Genomic DNA, 26,220 nt, shown 5'->3' on the forward strand with positions numbered 1-26,220 from the left:
GTAGCCTTTCTGCTGACTTTTATAAAACAAGTCTTTCTTCCATCTCAAGTCTTTTTCTCTCGAGTTAATCCCTTACGTTCCCAATTGCTGTAGTGACTGCTGTTAGTGGACATGAATTTACATCACAACTTGAGTTTTTATCCTCCCAAAACTACCAAAATGTCATCAGAAGACACTTTTCTTCTGTAAAAACCTATTGAGTTAACTTTATTCAGTTTGAAAGAGGGTTTTGTCACGCACAATGCCATGTATAAAGTATTTATAAAATCTTCGAGCTTGTGCACTGTTCATTCCATTCACAATAAAGGAAAAGGATCCTCACCTGATCCCTTTCCTGGGGATCATAAGAATCCCGTGATAGTAACTGTTTATCGTACATCGTGCGATCAGAAATTATTTTAAAATTTAAAATTAAATATAAATAATACATCATGCGAATACGATGCTCCTTTGATTCAGTTATATTCCAATCCTATTTTCACTTTTATTAAAAGAATCCACACCAGTAGATCAAAAATACAAAGAACCTGAATCTTTTTAATTTATCAAAAAGCTACACGTCCAAACCCAAACATATATATACATATTTGTGCACATTTATATACCAATTGTTCATGTGTGTATATTACATTTGGTATTCCGGGGTTTCCTTTGGGATTATCTTCGGTGTTCAACGAGGGTAGGCACCTGCAAGAACAAAGTGGGAAAATGTTCCAACAATGAGCATGCAGAACTCATTAACAATGACAGACAGATCAGTGCTTAGCATTTACAGAACTACAACGGGCAAGAAAAGAACAAAAAGGGAAGATGAAAAGACGATGAACTGTCACGATAAATGTTTCTGGTACATTGAATCACAGAACAGCATGAATCATGAACATCAAACTTGCACTTCAGAAATTTAAAAGCACAATTCGCTAGACAACAGTAAATTAATGCAATTAAATGACCAGGGGAATATGAAATTTACAGCTTCATTCATTAGCAAACACTATCGAACAATCTACTTTTGTGTCATTCAAGAATCAAGACTTCAGAAACAATGTTTTAAAAGTGCAGTATACAACTCGTAAAGAAACACATGATGTATGAAGCAAACGATTTCTTTCTACTTTTTATTTTTTTGATACCCAGAAATTCCCAAAGACACTTTGCAAACTCGGATACAAAGCAGGGGACCTTCACGGGATCCTAACACAATCATTGATATGACACTTGTATGCTTTTACTTTTGGCAAAATGGCATAGAACCCAGTGACAGAAAAAGAATTCAAATGAATTCGAGGACTTGAAATATCCTCCGAATGGGGGATCAGACAGGCTACAGTAGCTAACACTAGATAAAGGGTAAACACAAAGTAGGATACCCATTTATGCTACTCGCTAGCCTATGCTATTCGTTTTTAGCAACTTAAGTTGATAAATCAAGTAAATCATCAACCACAATGTGGAAAACAAAGATGAACTTGAGGAGTACATTTTGCATTTTGCTTTTAAATGTTTATGCAATCAAAACATATATGAATTTCATGGTTTAGAAAAATTTATGCAATCAATGCAAGAAGCCTTCCTAGCGACAACACATATGATTTCTCAAACAGCATAATAAAATATTGTTTCACAATTATTGGAAACCATGACCATATGATCGAAATTCCTTCCAAAAAGTGATTTTGTGCCTTACATCAATCAAGCCGTTTTTGAGCAAGTTGATCCGAAGAACTTCTAAGTAGAAGTTGAACTCATTCTGCAATAAGAATCCTGAGAGACAATATCCCTGTTCTGCTGTGAAGGTGATGCCGATAAGGGACCATGGACCCCAGCTTTATGAGGTTCAGGTTTGTGGCTCTGGGACGCCAAGTACTCAAGTGCTACAACAATATCAGTAACAAGAGGACGGAAAGTTGGTTGCTCTTGAAGACACATGGCAGTAATGGCAATTGCATGATGTAAACAACGAACTGGGAAACGTCCTTGCAACAGAGGATCAACTAATTGGACAAACTTCCTCCGATCCTTCAAAAATGGGCGAGACTGCGTTTACAAAAACAAAGGTGTTCAATAGGTTAGAAAAAAATAACAATAGGAAATTATTTGTGATACAAGCTAGCAGTAGTTCCACAAAGGTAAGTGAGACTGAAAATCTGATAGTCCAAAATTTGAATGAAAACTGAGAAATAGAAAGAGTTAACTCACCCAAGATACTAGGTTCTGTTCTCCTGGCCTCTTAGAGCAGTCAATTGCCTTCTTCCCAGTAATCAGCTCCAACATAACCACACCAAGGCTATAAATATCAGATTTCAGAGTCAACTTGCCACTCATGGCATATTCTGGTGCACAGTACCCGTATGTTCCCATCACTCTTGTTGAGACATGAGTTTTGTCACCCACAGGTGCAAGTTTAGCAAGCCCAAAATCTGAAAGCTTTGGATTGAATTCATCATCCAGCAGTATATTTGCTGATTTCAAGTCACGGTAGATAACTGGTGGGTTAGCTTTGCAGTGGAGGTATTCAAGGCCCCGTGCTGCACCAACAGCTATCTTAATTCGAGTGTCCCAACTCAGTGGCTCTTGACCAGGGCTAAGATCTGAAACATAAAATGCCACATTTGTTAGGTCAAATACAATGGAGTACAATAATAAAGAAGAGAGGCTGCTAAAGAAAGATTATATGTCTTGTTTAGATGTTATCCATTCTTTCCTTAAGCCATCCTCAATAGCAGGACAACTGTAACTGAAATAACCAACATACCAAAAATACAATTATAGCGACAGAAATGAATGATCGGAAATTCAGCCTTCTAAACTATTCCTGCCAACGAATATTTTTGGTGTACAACACCCATATTTCACCCAATGTGATAAATATAAAGTATCAAGCTATCATTTAACACGAGGGATAATACAATAGGAAAATGAATGAATTAGAGGCTGTAAAATGGATGAGAATGTACTGTACTTAAGTATCAAGATGCATACCAAAAAGATGATCTTCCAAGCTACCCCTTGGCATGTACTCATAGACTAAGAGTCTCTGATCTCCGTCAGTACAGTAGCCAATCAAGGTGACCAGATTTGTATGGTGTAGCAGGCTTAACATGAGAACCTCGACGATGAATTCTTGGAACCCTTGAACACCGTCATGATTAAGTTGTTTAATTGCGACAACCTGCTCATATAAATGAAAAGCCGCAACACATAAACATCAAAAACAACCTAGTCTATAAAATGATATTTGGACTACATCCAATGGATCAAGTTTTCGTCCATCTAAAGAAGGGTTTATGGAAAGATATTAATTCTGATTTGAACGAGCAATTCCAGTTTCATTAACATCCAGAAACATATATTGGCGGACATGACCCTAATTAAAATTTCCATACAAAGATTAACGGAATAACGGTAATATGAACGTTGGAAAAGCCGGGCAACATTTACCTGGCCTGCATCAAGCCGGCCTTTGTAAACCCTTCCAAAACCTCCTTCCCCAATCAAATTCACTTCCCTGAAGCCTTTGGTGGCTGCTGCAAGTTCGCGAAATGTGAAACTCCGTGCCACATTTTTCTGTCCGTTGCTGCCTTTTCCCCTCCCACACTCTGCACATACATAAACACAATAAAACTCAACTCAATTTCGCTACTACAAAACAAAAACACGAAATTCCAAAATTCCAGATAATGTGTTAAGCAGCTGAATCTCAAAATCCAGAAAAATGGGTGTCACAACAGAACCAAACAAGCAATTAAAATTCCAAACTTTCAGAAATTACGGGTGTTTGAGAATCTTACCGCTGTCATTGGAATTTCCTCTGCCTCTCCCACTACCTGCTGCAATTTGCAATAAAAGACCACTCACATTCAACAAATCGAGCCAAAAAAATCCAATTGGGTAAGTATATACGTATCTATACATATATATAAGTAAAAAGAGTGAAAGGCAGACTGACCGGAGGATCGAGTGCCGTTATCGATTTCGACCTTGCTAACATCTTTCCGGTGAGGACTGAAGCAACTAAAGCAACTCATCCCTTAAGCTTCCATCGATGTAATCAATTAAAATTCATACAAAAAGAAGTAAAAAGAGAAACCCTAACCCTAACCCTAATCTACAAACAGATAAGCTTTGGTTTTGTCCCCTCTCTCTCCTCCGTAGCCGGAGACGGAGAGATTCAGAAGCCGAAATCTTTACGAGGCCCCGACAACAAAAAATTCCCAAATAATTATAATCCCAATTGGATATGATTTCAGATTTAGATGCCACCCATTAATAACACGAACCAAAAAAAACGTAAATAAATTAGCAAAATAAAAAATTATTAAATCAACTTCCCCAATTAAAATTAAATAAACTTACAAGAAATTAAATAAATAAATTGGACAAAACGCGTTCGCTAAATTTGGGCAGTGAGCTAGCGCATTTAGCGGTGGCCTATGAACAACGGGATTTTCAGCTTCCATTTTTTTATTATTTATTATTTATTTTTGTTAAGAAATAAGAAATTAAATTTGTTGTAATAAATATATTTCATGTGGTCCCATGAACGTGAGCTGTGCCATTTATCACTCCGACTTCTCGCAATCTCCCTTCCCGCATTTAAAGGTTCCGGTTGGCTCCTGGGGTGATATCACGTTATTGCCCTTGTTGTTGGGTTGTTTTTACTACTGCTGACACTGACAAAGCGATGGTTTGGGATTCAAGTGACTCACCTTTTTTTGACCAAAAAATAAGTGGGAAACCTTTTTTCCGACCGACACTGGATCCCGATGAGTCTGTTTCATAGGGGAAAAGGCTTCGATACGATGATGTACTGTCGTTCATTCTCCTACCACGTGACCTACTCGTGACATCACGTGAGCTTCATTTCATTTTTCTTTTTTCTTTTTTTTAATTGACAACTATACTTCGTGATAATTATATATTTTGGTTCTGAGAGAGAAAAAATTGATGTTTGTTGTAATATAATACGTGGATAGCTCATATGAATAGTTTATTAGTATTCATCCTAAGAAAAAAATCATATGGGTTATCATTTTATAGGAAGAAAGTTTGTAAATCAAATAGTGTTGTTACAGTAATCTTTTACTTATAAAATGAGAGCATACGGAGGAAGAAAGAAAGGGAGAAAGAAAGGAAGAGAGATGAGAAGAAGAAGAGAAAGAAGAGAGATACATAATAAAATAACAGTGAACTGGGCTAGAGAGAAGAAAGAAAATAGTGAGAGTTATCTTTGTACTCCTATTATTTCACATAAGGAAAGAAAGGACTACTGTTGCCGCAACGATGAAGGTACACTTGCCGAACCTCGTAAATATTGTGTCTTATTTACTTTATGTTCCACTACACACATACCGTTGATTTTACAACATGTCATCAGAACGAGAAACTCTCATGTCGGTGGCAAGCACAACGCCATAAATCTGGTGAAGCACTACCTAACTCTCATCTCTGTCGGCTGGAATCTCACAAATATGAAAATCTTTTCACTTCATCTTCATATCTCTGTATGACTAATTTTCTTAAAGTAAATATACATTTGGTTATATAACTACTATCATTATTATTGACAAAATCTGACAGTCATGTAAACAACCTTTGAACTCCAACTTGTGGACCTTGGATTGAGATACTTCCGTCTTGAAAGTTGTTCGTTCGCCCAGTACCTATAACATATCAAAATTTTCAGAAAATTCCAACGGTGCGATTGTCACAGATGTCTGAAACACCAACCCAGTTTCCAATTTCCGCAGAAAACTGGACAACCATCTTATGAGTACCAAAACTCCATTTTTGGTAGCTCAGATCGAAATTGTTTCTTCATGAAAGTTGTTCGTTATACTCTTATCCATATCATACTAAAATTTGAGCCAAATCTAACAGTTTGACCTTCTCATAAGTCACAGACACTACTCTTGACTCCAAAACTTATGGGAACCGTTTTGATTTTTTTGAACTCACTGGAGGAGGAACACCAACTGAGACTTATTGTTACTATTACTCCCTGGGTAACTTAAAGGACTTAAAACTATGAAATGAAAATAAAATAAAAGGGATGAAACAAAAGAAAGTGGCAGACAAAGAAAAAAGGAAAAAAAAAGAGATGGAGACTTAATCATTGTGTTTTCTATTTTTGCATATTTATGTGTATGGTGCTGGTTTAAAGCCCTATCACAAGTTCTATTTATTTACAGTGGGTGGAGTTATTACCCTTTGCTTTAAGCTTTGATATTTATGTGAATGGTACTGAATCAAAGCCATTGTCACAAACTTTATTTACTTAAAAGCAATTTATTTATCATGGCTGGAATTACCGCCTATTGCTTTAATTTATTTAATGTACTACATTTTATGATGAGAGCATAAAAGGACCCGAAGTTCCTTGATCATATTAGAACCTGAAGTTTTTTCATTATCATCATATAAAATGATTGGACCTGAAGTTCCACCATTAAAAAAGATCGGACCCAAAGTTCCTCGATCAAATCAAAACCTGAAGTTTTTGAATCAACTAAGAGAGCAGCAGTTCCTCAATTAAATTAAAATGACGGCCATAAGTGGCTTAGTCCACAAACTATTAAATTAAATAAGGGCCAAAAGTTCCTTGATTCATGTAAATGAGGACCATAAGTTCCTTAATCCATGTATAGATTAAGTATGGGCAAGAATTTCAAAAATATGAACCTAAAGATTCTAATGATGTCAAATTTGAGAATAAATTTTGAGTACATATGAATAATGTTTTGACCTGAAGTTCAAAATATGAATAATGATAAGAACTTGAAGTTCTAACATCTTGTGTAGACATATGCTACATGTGGTATGAGTTAATTATCGCAATTTCTGTCATACCTAAATTTCTTCTTTTTGGGAATAAGGAAATGGTGAACTTAGCAAAACCCAATTTTATGACCATTGACATCTTACACAAGTGATATTTTCATGAATTCATAATGCCCGAGAATTCATGTGGAAACATATGATATTAGAAAACATTTTTGCTTAAAGGCTTATTGATTCATATTAACGGAACCAGAAGTTTCCATAGTTTCCTATATCTAACAAACTGAACCAAAAGTTTCAGGCATGTATAAAACCAGAAGATAAGGAATTTTTCTATATATGTGTGTGTGTGTGTGTGTGTGTGTGTGCGCGCGCGCGTGCATACACATGAGTTACAACAACAAAAACAAACAAATAGGGGGCCTTCACAAAGATTGCTTATGTGAAGCCTCAGTACTTGGCGGTACCCCAGAAGGGAGAGGCACTGAAGATTGATTATGTGACGCCCCAGTACTTGGCAAAACACTAGAAGGGGAAGGCACTAGTTGCTTTTGGAATCTAGCCATGAATCTCTAGTGTTCACTTTGTTTCTGACTTTCAGATTCCTGCAGCTGGTCAAGCTTTCTTTTTATGCTCGTTGAGTAATTATTTGCAAGCATGTGCAACTCTCTATTTTCGTGCTTGAGCTCTCTAATCTCTTGTCTAAGACTAGCCACCTCAGCCATCAATGATTCAACTTGGCGAGTTCGAGCAAGTAGGTGTTGGCCCATATTAGATACAGAGCCCGCACACTGAACACTGAAAGCCAGAGAGTCTTGAACAACTAATTCATTGGACCGTTTTGAAAGTATCCTATTATCCTTAGGAATGAGAAGATTTCTAATTATCACTGTAGCAGTTATGTTATTCTTCATCACAGAGTCCCTAATCGTAAGAGGACCATTAGCAGATGAGAATGATGGGTGTCATGTATTATCTTGAGGAGACATGTCTACATCTTTCATAACATTCAAATTAAAATGACGGTTAGATGAGCAAGCCATATTCAGAAATGATGAAGGAAAAGGAAGTTAGATAAATTGAAATCTCAGAAGTGCAAAAAATGGGAAATTTCTACAGGTAGCAACTTTTGGAGCGTGCTTTTGAACACAATTAATGCCTCTATAAAAGAAGAAGAGGCAACATTGCCATTTGTTCAAAAATCGAAGAGCACCGCTCTCCGAATTTGAAAAGCCAGATTATCCTGAATAAAGTTCGTTGACACTTTTCAGATGCAATCTTAGTTTTTCGGATATCACAGAAAACTTTGTCAAAGATCTTTGACAAAGTTGAAACACGTGAATTTTACAGTTCAAATTACACCATTGTTGCTAACAAACGTAAAGGAAATGATCCCAACAGTACCACTACTTGTTATTGGGAAATCCTTATATATGTTGACCTCCGTCCTTTATGGCAAAGCAGACCTGCAAGAATGCCTAACTTTTCCTCATCTCTGAAAGTGCATTTTCAACGAAGCATTCGAAATACTCAATTTTCTTTCTCTTCGAGAATACCTTTTCAAACAAGTCACTCAAAATACTCAACTCATTTCCTCAGCAAGAAAATAGTTTTGATCGGGAAGTTTTGCATCAGTATCAAAACCTTCTACTATTTTTTTCAAGAGCAAAAGTATCTCGTATTATCAGGGTCGAAAGCAAAAGTATCTCATATCATGCTTTTCCTTGTCATTTTTCTTTGTTGTTGTTCTTACCTGCAAGATAAAGAGAAAGAGAGCAATAAGTGGGAACTTGAAATCAAACTTTCGATCTGGAACTGATTGCCTGGAACAACTTCTTTGATTTCTTACCTTGCATTGCCCTCGAGTAGTCATCTTCAACTATTGTTAAGTCTCAGATTTCCTCAGTAAATACCTCAAAACAGTTAATATGATGCTGGTTTTTTACACTGAAGCTGTCAAACATGGACGAGTCACCAAAAGGTGATGGACCATCCAAGGGCAAAGGTTGCGCACCACTTCTACTAGGCAAGAGACTGAAGCAGAATGATCAAAGATGAGCCCATGGAATTCCAAATATAGAAAATTGGTGGTTGACTGAGTGAATCGAAGACTAAAGTTCAATGATAGGAATCCTACTCATAGCCCCAGCAAAATCTACCAGTTTATATCATTCACATTATGTACAAAAAAGGTAATGAAAATTACTAATTGATTACAAGTTACAGAGATGCCACACAGATTGAAATCTTAGTCAGACTATCATAGACTTGACACTATTGAACTGTTGCATGCTTGAAGCATGACAGTCTTCGCATGGATTCAAGTTCCAAAAGGGATAATCCATGAACACGGCAATCTTAATATATCTCATGCCTGAAACATGATTGATGTGTAGGTTCCAATGACTCAACTCCCCAAAAGTGGAGATTAAAAAAAATCCAAGCTCTATAACGCTAGCGCTAAAGGAGATTATGATCCAAATTCTCAAACAATTCATCTAATAAGAGATGACTGTCCTAGAAGAGACAATGCAAAGCCCCTGAAGAGGTAATGATATCTAAAGTAATGAAATACTTATAAATATGCATGCGCATGCACATGAGAATTATGGGATCAAGAATTGATGATTACCAATATAATTTTGGTTTTACAGTAGCTACTAAATTCATCAATGAGTTGTGTTGATATTGAGCCACATTCTTTTGTTCGTCGACAAAAAAAAAGAAAAATTATTGGCAAAAAATGGAGAAAGGCAATTCCATTACAATTTATTAAGAATGTGGAAAAGTTGACTTATAGTACAAATCGCCAAATGATGTTGAACCCAGAAGGTTATATATAAGCATTTGTAATATAGTGAAATACACTCACATGATATGACACAAAGTTTCCAATTGAAACCTGAAATTGTAATACACTCCTGGAAACATGATTTCTCATTGTGAAGCTTATTCACTTTAGTGGAGAATTATACATGCCCAAAACATATCTCCACAAGTAAATCCCTCAAGTATACATGGAAGCAAGTTACTCTGTATAAATTTTAAAGGAGAATGTGTCATAAAGTGTAGAAAATGCATGAAGGATTCATTGCCACATCTTCATATCTCTCAGAAATACAAGAGTTTGGTTAAAACTTGTGACTATTACAATTTAGGGCTCATGCAAACCACCTTCAGAAGCAAACACTCCAACTATCATGAATGGTATCAAATTACATCAAAATAGTAGTCAGTCAGATTAAAGAATTCGAAATCAGGGGGAGCATCCAAAATGGATGAAAGTTTTAATGAGGCAACCGAAATTGATATATGGTCATCCAAGGGGGAGTGTTGTAATGTAATATGTGGATGACCCACATAAATAGTTTGTTACTATTCATCCAAAGAAAAATCAGATTGGTTATCATTTTATATGAAAAAAGTTTGTAAAGCAAATAATGTTGCTACAATAACCTTTTACCTATAAAATGAAAGCATACAGAGGAAGAAAGAAAGGGAGAAAGAAAAGAAGATAGAGGAAAAGAAGAAGAGAAAGAAGAGAGATACAAAACAAAATAGTAGTGAGCTGGGTTAGAGAAAAGAAAGAAACTAGTGAGAGTTATCTTTGTACTCCTATTATTTCACATCATGAAAGAAAGTACTACTGCTACCCCAAGGACGTAGGCACACTTACCGAACATCATAAATATTGTGTCTTATTTACTTTATATTCCATTGCACACATACCATTGATTTTACAACAATGTTTATATTGTGGACTATAGTTTAGTTGAAGTTTTCTTTTCGTCCTTATAGTTTTAATTGTCTCAATTTCAGTAATTTAATTTAGCAAACAATCTAATTGAAAGACATTTATATTTTCGGTCGATTTTAATAACAGAAAAAAAAATGTGCGACTCACATGCACATAATTATGATTAAAATTAAAACACAAGAAACTAAGTAATACTTGAGTGTTTGGTACGAAGATGGGATGGAGCGGAAGTTACATGCTACGCTTGGTATGCGCAAACTGGAATAGGACAGTTGTTTTGTTTTTCGTTTGATATGCACAGGACGCAAACAATGAAACAAAAAGATTAAATAACCAATGTACCCATGTGCACTCTCTCTATGAAAACTATCATAGAAAACCTGAAATATAAGTCTCAACACTTCATCATTTCTCCACATTGGTTTCTCCAACAAAATTGACATCGAAAAAGCACAATGATTACTACAGAGGCCAAAACAAACTTACTTTACCATACAAAGTTTTCTCTCCCTGTGAGAGACTTTTCTCACCATTGTTTGTGCGAGGGTTTCACTTCTGTTCAAATCCGATACCACTGACCCTAGTTATGGTTGGGGTCGGTGATCGTGCTTTCATTGTTCTCATCTTCCTTTTTGCTATTTTCCCTTGCTCTCCTTCCCGACTTGCCCATTTCTTCACACCCCATCGATGTCACTCCTCCTTGCTCATCTTTGCTTCGATCTACATCATCTTCATAACCACGATTTGTTGCGGTACTTTGAGATGTGTGTAGAGTTCTGGTGTTCCCACCGGCTCAGGTGTTCAACACCACCACCTACTCATTGTCTGCCTTTGTTGGCAATGTTGCTCATGGAATCCTGCAAGCTTCTTTACTTGGTTCTTGGTTCTCGTCTTTGTGGCTGTGTTCGGACAGGTGCTCGTGGTTGGATGTTGCAATCGATGAGGTGTCGGCCGGTTGGTGGTGTGGGCCTGTGTTGGTAGTGATGCTCAATAGTGGGGGATGTAGTGGAAGACTAGGTCTTCTTTTGTTGCATTTTATGGTTTGGGCCTTAACTGTTGTTTGGGTTTGTTGGTAGTTTGATAGGTCATCTTCTGTATATTTGGACGTTGTAATGTTTTTGTGTGTTTGATAATGTAAAAGACCCGCTTTTCAACAAAAAAAAAAAAAAAAAAAAAAAAAATCAACATTCCAACATATTCAAATTATGAAATTGAACAAGAAATTTTCAATTCATACACAAAATCCAACATTACATGCACAACATTAAAAATTGAGATCTCCAGGTTTGTGCCTTTAAAATGCTGCTTGCAACCTTACTAAGATCTCTAGATTTCATAGAAACAATGGAGTTGTGCTTTTCAACTGCATAGAAGATAAATACCCATATTTTTTTTTTCCAAAAACAATAGAGTTACACGCTATTTTTCGTGCCAAACGTGAGATGAACTATTTTCCGTCTCACTGTGTACTGTTCCACCCAACATAAAGGCCGAACAAAAATAAAATTGATCTATTATTTGTGATGTTTCACGAAAATTTGTAAATTGGCATCATAATTGTTCCATTACTAGTCTTTAGATTCAATGACATGAACCAATTATTAGCCTCTTGCCCACCCGTAATGTGCTTAACTGATTTTCTTTTGTTTTTTAAATTATTTAATAATTTATTTGGGATTTATTTATTTATTGATAGAGCGATATATTTGCACTAAAGAGTGGGAGAACAAATTGATATTGAATTAACCATTATGGGTCTCAAACCTAAGGTATTTCACTTATAAGTGACGATAAATGCCACAAAATTGTAGTATTAGATGGTTGAGATCCTTGAATTTAAATACCAAAAGAATGAAGTTAACCACCTACTATGTAGATTTTAATTTGAGATTTAAAATGTACTGCAAACTATTGATTTGTCCCTATTAATTATATTGTCTCCATTTAGAAAAGTATGATTATCTGTCTTCTTATTATTCTCTTCTTTTCTTTCCTTGTCTCACATTTTATTTTTTGTTTTTTTTTTTATATACAAAATGTAAAACAAAATGTTAACGTGATTTAATCATAATTGTTTAAATAAAATAAAGAAGAAAAAGATCGAAATTAAGAAGAGAGATAATCCTCCTCCCAATTTGAAACCATAGTACTTGCCTCCTTGATCGAGAGCTATGTCACACGAGACACAGTTCCCAAGGAATAGGTATGCACAGATTGCCAACTCTGCACCTTGTGTCAGTCATCAGCAAGAAGGACCCTCACCTATAGCCCACTTGCCCACAAAGAGGCCCAAAAACAGAATACAAGCTTTTTGGGCTAATAAAGCAGGGCCTACATAAGGAGGAGAGACCCAAAGAAGAGGTTAGATTCTGCCAAAAGAATAGGCTTGTTATTGTACATTGTATGTTCTTTTTCAGCGGATAGCGTGTTCCTTTAAGTAAACCGTTTAAACTTTATTGTATTTAAATCTCACGCACATTGTGCCCTCATCATATATGAGTATTAACAAATAGAAATACTAGGAGAAATTACTCCATACAAAAAGTGGTGAATTATTCCGTACTAATTTGATGTTTCACAAAATTTCCGTTTATATCCAAGACGACCACGAGGGGTAGGAACATGAGGAGAAATGGGAATAGCAGGGTTAGGAAAAAAAAAAATACGAGCACTAGGAGGAATAGGACCACTGAAACTAAGAGCAATCGTCTTTGTATCCAAAGTCCTGCATTCAAATTTCTCCTCATCGATGAAAAATAATAATTACAACGTTTTGATGTTAAATTACTGGAGAAAACTTGGGCTGTTTTGATAAAAAAAGAAAAAAACTTGGGGCTGAACATGTGAATAATCAAAAGAATGGATATTTGGTGATCTTTGGGCTTTAGCCCAATCATTGGTTATGGTTCAGACTAATATAAACTCTTTTGCCCCTTTTATTTTCAATAGTATGCCAATAACGTAGAGGTGATTGTTGCACTTTCTCTGTTGCATTATAAATCTTTAGCTTTTTATTGAAAATAGTCTCTAAGATTGACTTAACTCTTTAGCTTGGTTTTTAAGATTTAAAATCAATAGAAGTGATTCCTGATATTGTCCACCGTTAATTATTTTGGTTATTTTGTGAAGAATCTACGTTGAATTGAAGAAACCAGTTCAAGGGCAGAGATTTAAAATCAATAGAAGTGATTCCTGATATTGTCCACCGTTAATTATTTTAGTTATTTTGTGAAGAATCTATGTTGAATTGAAGAAACCAGTTCAAGGGCAGAGATTGATTTCATAAAAATACTCCAATTTAACGGAGATCTCTCATAGAATGACCAATGTGATTGACGGTAGACAATTTTAGAGACCACTCCTATCGATTTTAGACCTTAGGTACCAAATTGAAGAGTTATGTCAATCTCAGAGATCATTTTAAATAAAATAAAATAAATTTCTTCCAACCTTAAATTGAATAAATCATACGAGAATTAAGAAACATAAATCATAAAAGTTTATAAAAGAAAAAAAAAAGTAGAACTGTAGATAATCACTACCTATTTCTTTATGTTCCTTGAAGTGGATCGAGCAATAATTCTAGTATGACCTAAAATTTTATCTTTAAGCGATTTACACCTATGCTACATAATGCATTACCACAACAAATTGTTTGTCCTTAATCTTGACACTGGCCATATATTTTTATTTGTTTAGATCTGTATGAAACATCTCTATCGCGTAACAAATTATGGCCACATATGTATCAAAATATAAAACAATCAAAATTTTCAACGTGAAAAAAGACTATCGTCCAGCGACCAGAGGACACCGTGTGCAATTATATATCATTTTTATTAGAATCATTCAAAATGATGACGAATCAGTGATGATTATGAAAATAAATAATAGTTTGGAATATTGCCTAGAGGGGTAGGGATTCCAAAATATAAGAATATATGCTTTGGATGATTTTTGCGTTCATTAGTTTATACGGTTTTTATTTGAATTCAAAATGCATTATATCGAAGAAAAAGACCTTAACTATCACGATAAGCCACCAACTACGTGATCGTTTAAAAGTACTTTTAGAATGGTTGAAAGCAATTTTAGTGAAAATATTTTTGGAACCAATTCATAATAAAAATGCAAGTGAACTTTAGAAAAACATTTGAAGTACTTCTTGTGTTTCTTGCAGAAAGCACAGGAAGCACTTCAAGTGCTTTTAGAACTCAAAGACATTTTAACTTAAAACACTTTCAATTATTTAAAAACATTTGCGTATGAAGCTTACATTTATAGGTCACTTTTAATTACAAAATTTTATTAGGATATCATTGGTAGTGTGTGGCACGTATGGCTTTTCAACACTGTGACAAATGCCCAGGCATGCATGCTCTCGATGCTGGCAATAAAGCCACTGAAATAGCACCACTTATCGGCCATCTTCTACATAAAATAAACCCTATTAGGGTTAATGTTGGCGTCCAACTATCATTATTAAAATAAATAAAATCAAATGCTATCGTAACTTCGAATAGTAGTTGTTAACTGTCATGGTTCGAAAGCCTTGTGGATTAGTCAAATGGATTATATAGATATATAAGGTTCATTTTATTTTGCATATCTGCATAAAAATGGCAAACCATGTGATTAATTCGCTTTGCATTATGTAATTAAATAGGATACATACACACATAGACATACAAAACATCGTACACTTGTGTAGTAAAAAATAAAAAATATTTATGTTGTCAAACTCTGAATCTAAACTATAAAAATATTATTTACTTCAAAATTTGACAATGTTTATAGTCTAGGAATAAGAAATTTCTGACCGCATTCATATACATGAATTTTTAATGATGACTTAAAAAACAATCAGTTCAAATCACGAAGAATGTGGCTTACCATCAGTTGTTCTCCTTTTAAAAAAAATCACAGAGAATGTTATAAAGAAACGTAAGTACTCTATGTACTCATTTTCTTATTTGACCCAATAAAAAATCCTTTGTGTTATTTTTTTTTTAAGTCTAAGAATTATCCTCATGTGTGTATATCTAATATGACTTATATTGCTTGGGTAATGCTCATTCTCTAATACGATTGGGGATTTAACCAAAACTTGAATCCAAAGTGCATGTTTTTTAGATCACTTGATTTAAAGTACCCACAGATAATATGGTTTTGCGACAAAAGTCAAACAATTGTGCTGCTAGTGATTCAATAGTTTTTATACAATTATTGAATGAAAAATTCGGAAGGGCAATGTACATGTTACTGTCAGGGGAGGTTGAAATATCTCTGTAAGTCTTCCCAATCTCTGAAATGAGTAAATAATCGTGACTTGCCACCAGTTGTCCCTTTTTAAAAAAAAAAAAAAAAAAAAAAAAAAAAAGTTAAATGTGATGTGAGTTAACTTTCGAAGCTATTAAAGGATAATATCATATAATCCATCATCCAACAATATATATGTCCATCAACCTTATCAAAATGGCATAAAATCGAAGGAATGTTGAACTTTGTGTGCACTTGAAGCACAACCTTTGTGCTTTTAGAGAATGTGCGAACTGTCCGTAAAGCCATGGCTCGTGGTCCATGCTTCTCTAATCTCTACTCACTCGCTGTCTCGCAGTTTTGTTTATTAAGAAGAGTGATATTTGATTCATGTGTAAATTGTAGCAATTGTTCCTTAACTTTAATCAAATTGGAGCTGGTCCCTCATCTAAAAATCTATTATCATTAGTTTATCAACTCATCAAAACGTGTAGTTATGGTCATTTTTGTTAACTCCATTAGAACTTCCGGTAAAATAAGTCACGTGTCATACACGTAAGGCTAAATCAAGGGACAAATACGGAAAATAAACTAAGAAAAATTGTATCAATGGTCCCTCAACTTTAACACAATTGAAGCAATGGGCCCTCAACTTTAATCCAATTGTAGCAATGGTTCTTCTAACATAACTCATTTTGACATAATTATGACGAAGTTGACGAAAAGGACCATAACTACATGTTTTGATGAGTTGAGGAACCAATGGTAATGGATTTTTAGTTGAGGGACAATTTCTCAATTGGGTTAAAGTTAAGGGACCATTGCTACAATTTACTTTTTATTCATTGAAAAGAAAGCATCATAAGCCACTTAGTATTAAGGTCGATTAGTATCCATCTTCATTTGCAAGTGAGAGGTCTTAAATTCTATTTTCTCTAAAGACAAACTTTGACCATATTATTGTTAACTCATTTTAAGGCTAAGCTCACCCTCTCCCCATTTGTGTAGATACTATCGTTTGTTAAGAACAAAATTATTGAATACATATTATGAAAAACTCCACCTAAAAAAGGTCTTTGCAAATTAAATATAAAAATATTACAATAAAACATCACCAATCACAAAAGAATGAGTAGACATCAAGCAGTCATCCGAGCTCATCCGGAACTGCAAGATTACACAAATCATAAAACCGTTAAACATCATGTTACACGAAGATCATTTGAGAACAAAAATCTCAAATCATATATTGAGACAGGAAGTACGATGCCAATAGGTCCACTCGCATCACCTAATCACCGTCACGATCTCAGAACACTAAGTGAAGTAGATCCAACAAATCAAACTCCAATTTTCTTTGCTCCATCTCCTTCTCTCTCTGAAAACCTCAGTATTAAAACATAGCTCCAAATGCTAATATTTCCAATGAATTTGCTTCGGACCTATTTATAGGAAAAAGTGGCGGCTCACTTATGTTTCTTATTGGTTCAAACATGCGGTACCAAATGACATATTGAAGTGTCTCTCATCCAGTCGGGGGTTTTCAAATGCTTATTCACTGCTATCATATCACCCACCTCATATTGCATGGCCTTATTAAGCCACCTCCTGCAGCCTACGTGACAACTAAAGAAGAAGCTAATAATCTAAATGGGACATCCTAATGTGATTATTCATGGCCAACATTCTTATTTAACACCTCGTCTATTTACTTTCCACCAATGCATACTAATAACACAACCAGTGGCTTTGTACTGTCATGATCACCACGTGGCACACACTTAGCCACTCAATGGTTGCCATGTGTCATTGACACAACGGTCAAACTCCAAACCCTAAATTCATTTGAGCTTTGAAAAGTACTCCGAAAAATGCCACAAACTCGTAATCAAATATATTTTCATCTTGTGAGTTACATATAATATATTTTCTCTAAAATTCAAACTAATTACTTTTAAAACACTTACAAAAAAATTAAAAAAAAACTTGGGGTTTCACATAAATAGTTCCACCCCTTCACACATAGATCCAAAAGAGTACACCAAAATGAAAATTAAAATGAAGCAACTCTCTTATAGAGAGCAATCAAACTAGCAAACTCTCCTGAAGAGAGAAATCAAAGCCAAACTCCAAGACAATTACGGAAAATTATTAAATAGAAACAAACTTAAAGGATAAAATCATGTCGCTGATCCACATCCTCCGGACATCCTAGAACCATATCATCAAAACCTTACGCAATCCGACATCTTTTAGGGGTTCCAGCTTCAACCTCAAAACGTTGTGTTTACTGTGTGTGGGGGCCAAAAGACGACGACTATCACATCAACTACAACTTTTCATGACGATAATTCTATACCAAAACAAAGTAAACGTAAAAAAAGAGAAAAGAGACCAAGAATGATTGTTAAGAAGATTGCCGCCAACCCCAAAGCCAAAGGCAAGGTCCGGCGGCATAAAATTTTTCTTTGGTTTTTCTTTAGACAACTATGATTTTTCAACAGACCAAGTCACTTAAATTATGGTAAATTTAAGTTAGTCCACTTGCCATGATAGGAAATTGAACTATAAAAGCATAACCAAAGGATATTTAAAAAAAAAAAAATTGAAAAAAAAGGATATTCCAAAAAGTTTAAATCAGCATTAATAGTAAAAAAATTGAAAACAACAACAGAGGTTTCTAACCGAAAAGAGAATGCTAATGTGGCATGACGTGAATTGGCAATCGCCACCTTTGCTCAAAATTAATAGCAACTTCAAGTTATTTTATAATTGATCATTAAATGTTTGTTTATTATTATTTTTTCAAAAAATAGTTTTTATTATTTTTAATTTGACATATTGGGTGGGTTCAAATTAAAATTTGACATCTCCTTAAAAAAAAAAAAAAAACTAATGAAAATGATTTGAAAACTTTTAGTTTTAACGATAATGATAAAATAAAGGGTAAAGTGAATAGTACCATGATTGATTTTTTAGTGTAAAAGTGTGGTTTTTCGTTCAAATGAATAGTACCGGAAGTTTTTCGTTAAAGTTCCCAAAAAAAAAAAATATACTCTAACGTATACGCTGACATCGGTTGCTCACTTGCTCTAAAAATAATCCCACCAACCTCAACAATTATATCAGAAAAGAGAAGAACTATTTTCTAACTTGTATATAATTCTAAACAGGTTTGTTTTGTATTCGTGTTTGACATTAATCCGATATGTTTATTATCAATGCTAGCAAATCATGCTATACGTAGATTAATTTGTGTCAAATTAGATTAAAAAGCCAATTAGAAGCAACCAAATCCCAACGATGAAGTTCTTCATAGGGGTTTAGGGACACAAATAACATATTATCTAATTTTTGTGTTAATTTATACACTTTTTGACATCGATCTGCAGCTTCCTAAGAAGAAAAGAAAAAAAGTGATATATATGTGAACAAGTATTCGAATTATTCATTAAAAAAATTAAGGAAAACTAACGAAAAGTTCAAAAAAAAACTTCTCTTTTAATGAAAAGCTCTTTTTAAAAGTATAAGGAATATTATTAGGGAAATGTATAAATGTGGTTTTTCGTTAAAAGTGAACAGTACCGGAGTGTTTTGTTAAAACTCCCTTTAAATTAAGCTTGTCAAATATTAAGATGATTTTGTTGCACTAGACTATTTCGGACTGGACAAGTTTCAGGAACTATATAAATTATACTGACTTGGCTTGGACTAAGCAATGTAAAAATAGTGAAGCCAAACTAATACACAAACTACAATTTTTTTTTCTTTCTTTAAAAAATGGGGACTGATAGCAAGGCACGGTTATTCACCTATTCTGAGGCTAGAGAGGCTATGGGAATTTCACCTTACCTGTGACCATAATCAAGCAGACTCACCAACTCGGAGTATTAAACCTTGGAACTCCCACATTTTTTTGTTGATTAGGAGCCGCAGTTCATGCCTTTACCACTGGGTCAATTGATGTGGTTACTCACAGACTACAAGTTATTTGCATGTTTTAATTTACTTTTAAAAAGAAAAAAAACTGAAACGTGTTGCAGACTTAATTTACCAAGGACAGAGATAGGGGATGCGGCATAGAGAGAGAAGAGAGGTGTGGAATTGTGAGGTATGTATTATGCTACCCCATTGTGCCTTTGTTTATAATAGTAGGGAAGGTAAATTTCTTACCCTAATAAGATTACAACTCTAATAGGATAATATTTGGTCTAAGAGATATGATAGAATCTCATAAGGATATCCTAAATATGATAGGATTTACACAATCACATTCCTAATCTAATATGACTGCAACACTGCCCCTTGAGTGTGTAAATACTCAAGTAAATGGCGTATCAGGTTTTCAATGATAAAGTAAGTGCAATTGATGAAGTCGTCAGCACAATGAGCGAATGTGAGTCACAGATCAACGGAAGAATGCATAAAAGGTAAAACTCACAAAACCTCACTATGGTAAAACCCAAGGTGGGAGAAAAGCCCATAGACTAAAGAGAAAAGCTAGAAGTTGCATTAAGTCAAACTATATGTCTTGTGGACACAAGTAGAAGAGCTCACATGGGTATGACCAAACCATGATGGGTGCTTCGTCAAAACCTAGTTAGGTAGCAAAAACCTAGTGGGAAAAGTGCTCCTAATAGTAGGAAAAATATTACATTAAGATCAAGTGAGTATACTTTTGGATACTCCCCTTGAGTTTGACAAAACTTCCAAATGAGAATCATAAGCATTTCATATGAACAGTTAGGCATACCAATTCCTTGGACAAGCTTCTAAAAGGTTGACTTCGACAGTGACGTCAAGTAGAGGTCAGCAAGGTTGTTTGGGATTGGACTGCTTGACTTCAATCTTCTGATACTTTGCTGATGTGATCTAAACGCAATATGTCTTGGCATTGACTTCGTTCATGTATCATATATTGGTTGGGTTGATACATTCGGCAAATCTTCATGGATCGTCATTAGGACTTAATGATGGATGAAAATGGCAAGTACTTCGAATATGCTCAACAAGAGCTCTCAACCATGTCTCACGTGTGGCATTATGAAATGAGGTGAGTCTTGGAACAATTCGAAGGTTTCACAACTAAGGTCATATCATGGACCTCCAAGTATTGCGATATCCCTAACGGTAAAGTCATAACCACACAAGGATATGCCTTGTGCGGGTTTGATGAGTAACCAACGTCAGCATAACAAACAAGGCAAGCATTATTTCGAGGATCAAGAGGGTCGAATCCGCTCTGGATGCATTGGGATTAGCCCAAATCCGTAGTAACTTCATGGTAGCCAAAAAAACGTCTTTAATACCGCCAATTCAATGGTTGCGTGTGGGCGCGGTGCTGCATCTTTACCAATAGATCAACAGCTAAGGAGATGTCATGTCTAATACAATGAACTAAGTATAACAAAGCGCAAAGTTGAACTCAGATATGGAACTTTGGATTCCATAACCTCTTTAAGGGTCCCATTTTGCATGTAGCATTGAAAGATCATATGTATACTCAAATGTAACACCTTCGGGATGTAGTTCAACTGGTAGAGACCAAAGTACCATCATAATAATGCTTGAACTTCAGGTCAAGGTGTAAATGAGTTTTCCCAAGATCCTTCATCTCAAATTCTGTCTTTGGGTGCGAGATAGTTTTCTCAAGCTCTTCTAGAGTCTTAGTGAGATGTATGTCATCGACATAAATTGTAACTCTAACAATTCAAAATAAGACACGATGACATTTCTCCCACACAAATCATAGCCACCACAATCACTTCTAGCAGTATGAAGACGATTGAAAAATTCACGGCTTTCTAAAGCAAATCACATCAAGGTTGCAGAGAAACTAAAAATCAAAATCTCAAAAACATATTTTGCGATGATGGTGAGATAGTAACGATCGGATCGAATTGAATACGATCTCCAACAAGACCAGTTTGTAACTCCGCACGATCTCCTCCGTGTTGGGCAGCGACAATGAGGAAATTGACTAAACCAGTTGAGATTTTAGTCTGAATTAAAAACCCAACTAGGAGATGACTAATTTGGTGACAAGAAAAAAGGGCAATTGATTATTTGTGAAACCATTATTAAAATTAGTTCAGTTATAAGATGAAAAGTCATAATCATAGAGGTTGATGTCGATAGTATGATGAAACATCTAAACTTTCTAGTTTCTAAGAGATAATATCCTGCCTTTCTTCTTCATACATACTTCCCTACTTGCTTCACCAATCCACTGTCAGTTGATTCCAAACACTAAACATGGCGAGGCCAACTTAACCTAATGGCCAAAACAGCAAAGAGCAGTTGCTTTTCTCTGTCTTGGGACCTCTGCAGTTTGTCTCTCTCGACCTAGGTGCGCGCCGCCGGTCGATTTTCTCTCCTGGTGTGAGAGTGATTGCTCCTTCGTGAGTTCCGCCTCAGTGCGTGTGGTTACAGGTCAGTTTTCGATTTGCTTTTGTGCTTTTCCGATCATGCTCTTGGGCTTTGATCTCTGGGTGGTGGGCAACTGAGTCACTGGCAGCAGGAAGGTTGATGAAGAGAGGGCCTAGGGTACGGTTCGGGAGTGGGGCTTTCCAACGCTAGGTCGATCTACCCCACAAGGGCTGTAGGGGATGATGCTTTGATCTGATTGGGGGGTTTGCTTCTGTCCATTGGATCTGTGGAATCTGTGCGATTTGGGGCTTCAGCTGTGGTGGTGGTTACAGGTCAGTTTTCGATTTGCTTTTGTGCTTTTCCGATCATGCTCTTGGGCTTTGCTCTCTGGGTGGTGGGCAACTAAGTCACTGGCAGCAGGAAGGTTGATGAAGAGAGGGCCTAGGGTACGGTTCGGGAGTGGGGCTTTCCAACGCTAGGTCGATCTACCCCACAAGGGCTGTAGGGGATGATGCTTTGATCTGATTGGGGGGTTTGCTTCTGTCCATTGGATCTGTGGAATCTGTGCGATTTGGGGCTTCAGCTGTGGTGGTGCTTATACGGGGCGGTGGGCTCCTATCTTACTGGCAGGGAGAAGGGGGGTGCTGTGAGGGGTTAAGGTGAAGGTAAGGGGGAGGGGCTTCTCATTTTCAGGGTGATTTTCTCCTAAAGATGGAACGGGGTGGGTTGGGGTTTATCAATTAAAGGTGACTCGCTCTGCGGGGGCTGGGTTTGTAGGTGGGAAGGGGTGGGGTTTTATATTGTGACAGCTTCCGTTTCGAGGGTGGTGGCGAATGCTGGGGTGATCCGAGAGAGGATTGTTCTGGGTGGTCCACTTGAAGGAGTGTGGGCGTGGGTGGTTTTTGGTTTTGGGGTCTAAGAAGAGTGCTGGGTTCTCGGGTGTTTGGATTAGGACTATGCCTCGGAGAGCAGAAGGAGGCCGAGGGAAGAGCAGGTTCGGTAGGAAGGTTATACAATGCTTGTGAGACTTTTGTTGCAATCGATCTTTGAGAACGTTGATTTAGCGGGGGTGATATCTCCGATCCACTCTGTTTGGGGGGTGGGGGCTTCAGCGACGGGGAGGAGTGGGGTACAAACATTAAGTTTGGTCGACTGGTTGCATTTATGAGGATACTAACGATGTGCTGACTTTTTGGCCGAGTAAAAGAAAGAAATCAGCTGGTAGACTAGGTGGCTTATAAGTGTGGTCTGAGGCTGTTTACAGAAAGTAAAGGTTTCTCGAAGGCTCAGGCTGGGCGAGTGGGGCAGCGGTGCTACAGGGTGATGGCGACTAGTGGGGTGGACGATCTGGTGGTTCAACTGAACCAAACACTGGAGTTATCAACTATGGAGCAGGGTGTTAAATTGGTTGGGAAAGTCTTTACGCAGAAACCAGTGAACAAATGGGGAGTCAGGAATATTCTTAGAGCGGCTTGGAAAGAATTGGGTGAGGTGGAAATAAAATGGGTAAGGGAGAATGTCTTTATTATTTCGGTCAAAGATGAAAATGTGGCCACAAAGATCATTAAGCAGGCCCCCTGGGCAGTGATGAAGAAGGTGTTCTCGGTCGTGAAATGGCCTCCGGAGCTAGCATTAGAGGAGATGGAGTTGAATGCTGTTCCATTTTGGACTCAATTAAGGGGAATTCCGCTGGGCTTAGCCTCTGTTGAGAACGTCCAGCGTGTAATCAAAGAGGCTGGGCAATTCATAGCCATGGAGGATACCGGACACGCTCGTGGATTTGTACGAGTACGAATCTTAGTTGATACGGAGAAGCCGTTATTTAAGGGGTGCTGGATTCGAAGGGAGTCAAATAAGGAAACCTGGGTGGAATTTCGGTATGAACGGCTTCAAGATTTCTGCTACAAGTGTGGACGGATTGGGCATATCAACACAGAATGCTCTGCTGAGATGTCTGGAGAAGGGGAGGTAGCGTATGGAGAGTGGATTAAGGCGTCGCCGATAAGAGAGGTGGTGATACCAACGAGAGTGGAGTGTGTGGGCAGGGGGGAACGCCGGCAGGCAGGGGCGGTGCGCGGACTGGGCTTCACGGCTGCACAAAATCAAGGTAGATTGCGAATGTCAAACTTACAAAGAATGGAGCGTAATCAAACCAGTGAGATTGGGGGAGCATCTAAGAGCCGTGGCACAGGTAATAAAAAATGGCGTAGAAGAATGCGGGTGGAGGGAGAGGATTCGTCTTCTTGCTCTGAAATGGAAGGCATCAAAACAGTGGGCGAAGGACAATCGGGCGATGTCCAGGGGTGCAATGATACTCTGTCCGCCCAGGGTGATGACTCACTCTGGGGCAGCAAAAGAAGTGGGGAAGCACAGGATTTGGTGCTAACTCAAGCTCCACAGAAGAAACTTAAGGGCCCGGTTACGGAGGAGAACTGCCAAGATAGGGCGGCAGAGATAGGAAGGAGGTTAAACAGCAAGGATAGAGGGCTAACGATGGAAAGCGCGAACAGTACGGCGGAGGAAAATAAGGAAGAAATAAGTGAGAATACTGGAAGACAGGATGTAATGGAAGGGGGGTCGGACTTTGATAAAGGTAGGATGGCGATATGGAAGGCGGGCAAGGGGGCTCGGGGCGGTGGCGGCTGGCCTTCAACAGCCGCAGGCCAGCCATAAGTTATATCTTCTGGAACTGTCGTGGGCTAGGGTCGAACACGACAGTCAGGGCTCTCCATGGGCTTATTCGCAAAAAGAGACCCTCTATGATCTTTTTATCGGAGACTAAGATGAAAGATCATAGAATTGTTGGGGTGAGGAGGAGATTGGGTTATGTTCATGGCTTTGATGTTTCGCCAATTGGAAGTGCTGGCGGATTAAGCTTGTGGTGGGAGGACAATCTGGAGGTTAATATTATCTTTTCGTCCAAGCATATTATTGATGCTGTGATGAGAATTAAAGGGCAAACGCATTGGTGTCGGATTACGGGTGTGTACGGTACGCCGTATAGAGTTGAGAAACATCTGTTTTGGGATTGGATGGTTAATCACTTTACCCCCACGGACATTCCTTGGATTTGTGGCGGGGACTTCAACGAATTCCTGTGGGATCATGAGAAGTCTGGTGGAGTTGAGGTTTTGTACAACAGGCCAAGGTTCTTAGAAGAGTTTCTATCTTCCTCTCAGTTGATGGACTTGGGTTACAATGGGCTGGCTTTTACGTGGAGAGGGATGAGAAAAGGGGATTGGGTGGAGGAGAGGTTAGACAGGGTCATGGCGAATGAGAAGTGGCAGCAACTCTGGCCGAACTCCCAAGTTATGCATGAAACGGTTTTAGCTTCGGACCATTGCCCAGTTTTTCTTATTTCTAATATTGAAGGGCAGAAAGGAAGGAAGATGTTCAGGTTTGAGGCGTATTGGGTCTCGGAGGAAGAGTGTAAGAATTTGGTGGCAAAGTGCTGGGATCGGCGGCATAATGGCAACCCTGTGAAGAGGTGGGTGAGTTCTCTAAACGATTGTCGTTATCATTTAAGCAGGTGGAATCGCACTAAGTTTATGGGGCTAGGTAGTAGGATCCATGATCTTCTTTCCCAGCTAGATTTGCTCCAGCGGGACTGGGGTCCAAACTATGATGAGATAAGGGAGATATCTAGGCGGATTGATGAATTAAGACTCCAAGAGGAGAGTTATTGGTGCCAGCGATCGAGGGTAAAATGGTTGAGGGAGGGGGATGCTAATACTCAGTTTTTTCATTCTTCAACTCTTCAGAGGCGGAGGAGAAATAAGATAGTGAAGCTTAGGGATGAGAATGGGAATTGGGTGGAGAGTCCGTCTCAGGTGCGCCAATTGGTGGATAATCACTTCACATCAGTTTTTAGCTCGGCAGGAGATCGTAACTGGGGGACGCTGCTAGATTGCATTAATCCCTCGGTTTCGCCAGAAATGAATGAGGCGCTAATTGCACCAGTCACGGATGAGGAGATAAAGGCGGCGGCTGGGAATATGGGAGGACTTAAGGCTCCTGGCCCCGATGGTTTCCAGGGGGTCTTTTATCAGACATAT

At 37.4% G+C, this 26,220-nt stretch overlaps 1 protein-coding gene across 2 annotated transcripts; it reads right to left on the bottom strand.

Moving 5' to 3' along the window:
* Positions 1–430: 430 nt before the first annotated feature.
* Positions 431–4,553, bottom strand: LOC137710560 (probable serine/threonine-protein kinase PBL21). 2 transcript variants are annotated; one of them, XM_068449625.1, is made up of 7 exons: positions 3,950–4,553; positions 3,792–3,827; positions 3,442–3,599; positions 2,983–3,172; positions 2,200–2,591; positions 1,688–2,037; positions 431–687 (listed from the first exon to the last, which is right to left on the bottom strand). In XM_068449625.1, exons 1-6 carry the CDS (start codon positions 4,026–4,028, stop codon positions 1,729–1,731), a joined length of 1,164 nt encoding a protein of 387 aa, XP_068305726.1. In that variant the 5' UTR covers positions 4,029–4,553; the 3' UTR covers positions 431–687; positions 1,688–1,728. The 2 variants fall into 2 exon arrangements, with proteins under 2 accessions (XP_068305726.1, XP_068305725.1); XM_068449624.1 differs by having other exon boundaries at positions 434–687; positions 3,792–3,830.
* Between the last annotated feature and the right edge of the window lie 21,667 nt (positions 4,554–26,220).

Source organism: Pyrus communis, chromosome 12 (assembly GCF_963583255.1).
Source record: "Pyrus communis chromosome 12, drPyrComm1.1, whole genome shotgun sequence".
Taxonomy (NCBI): domain Eukaryota; kingdom Viridiplantae; phylum Streptophyta; class Magnoliopsida; order Rosales; family Rosaceae; genus Pyrus; species Pyrus communis.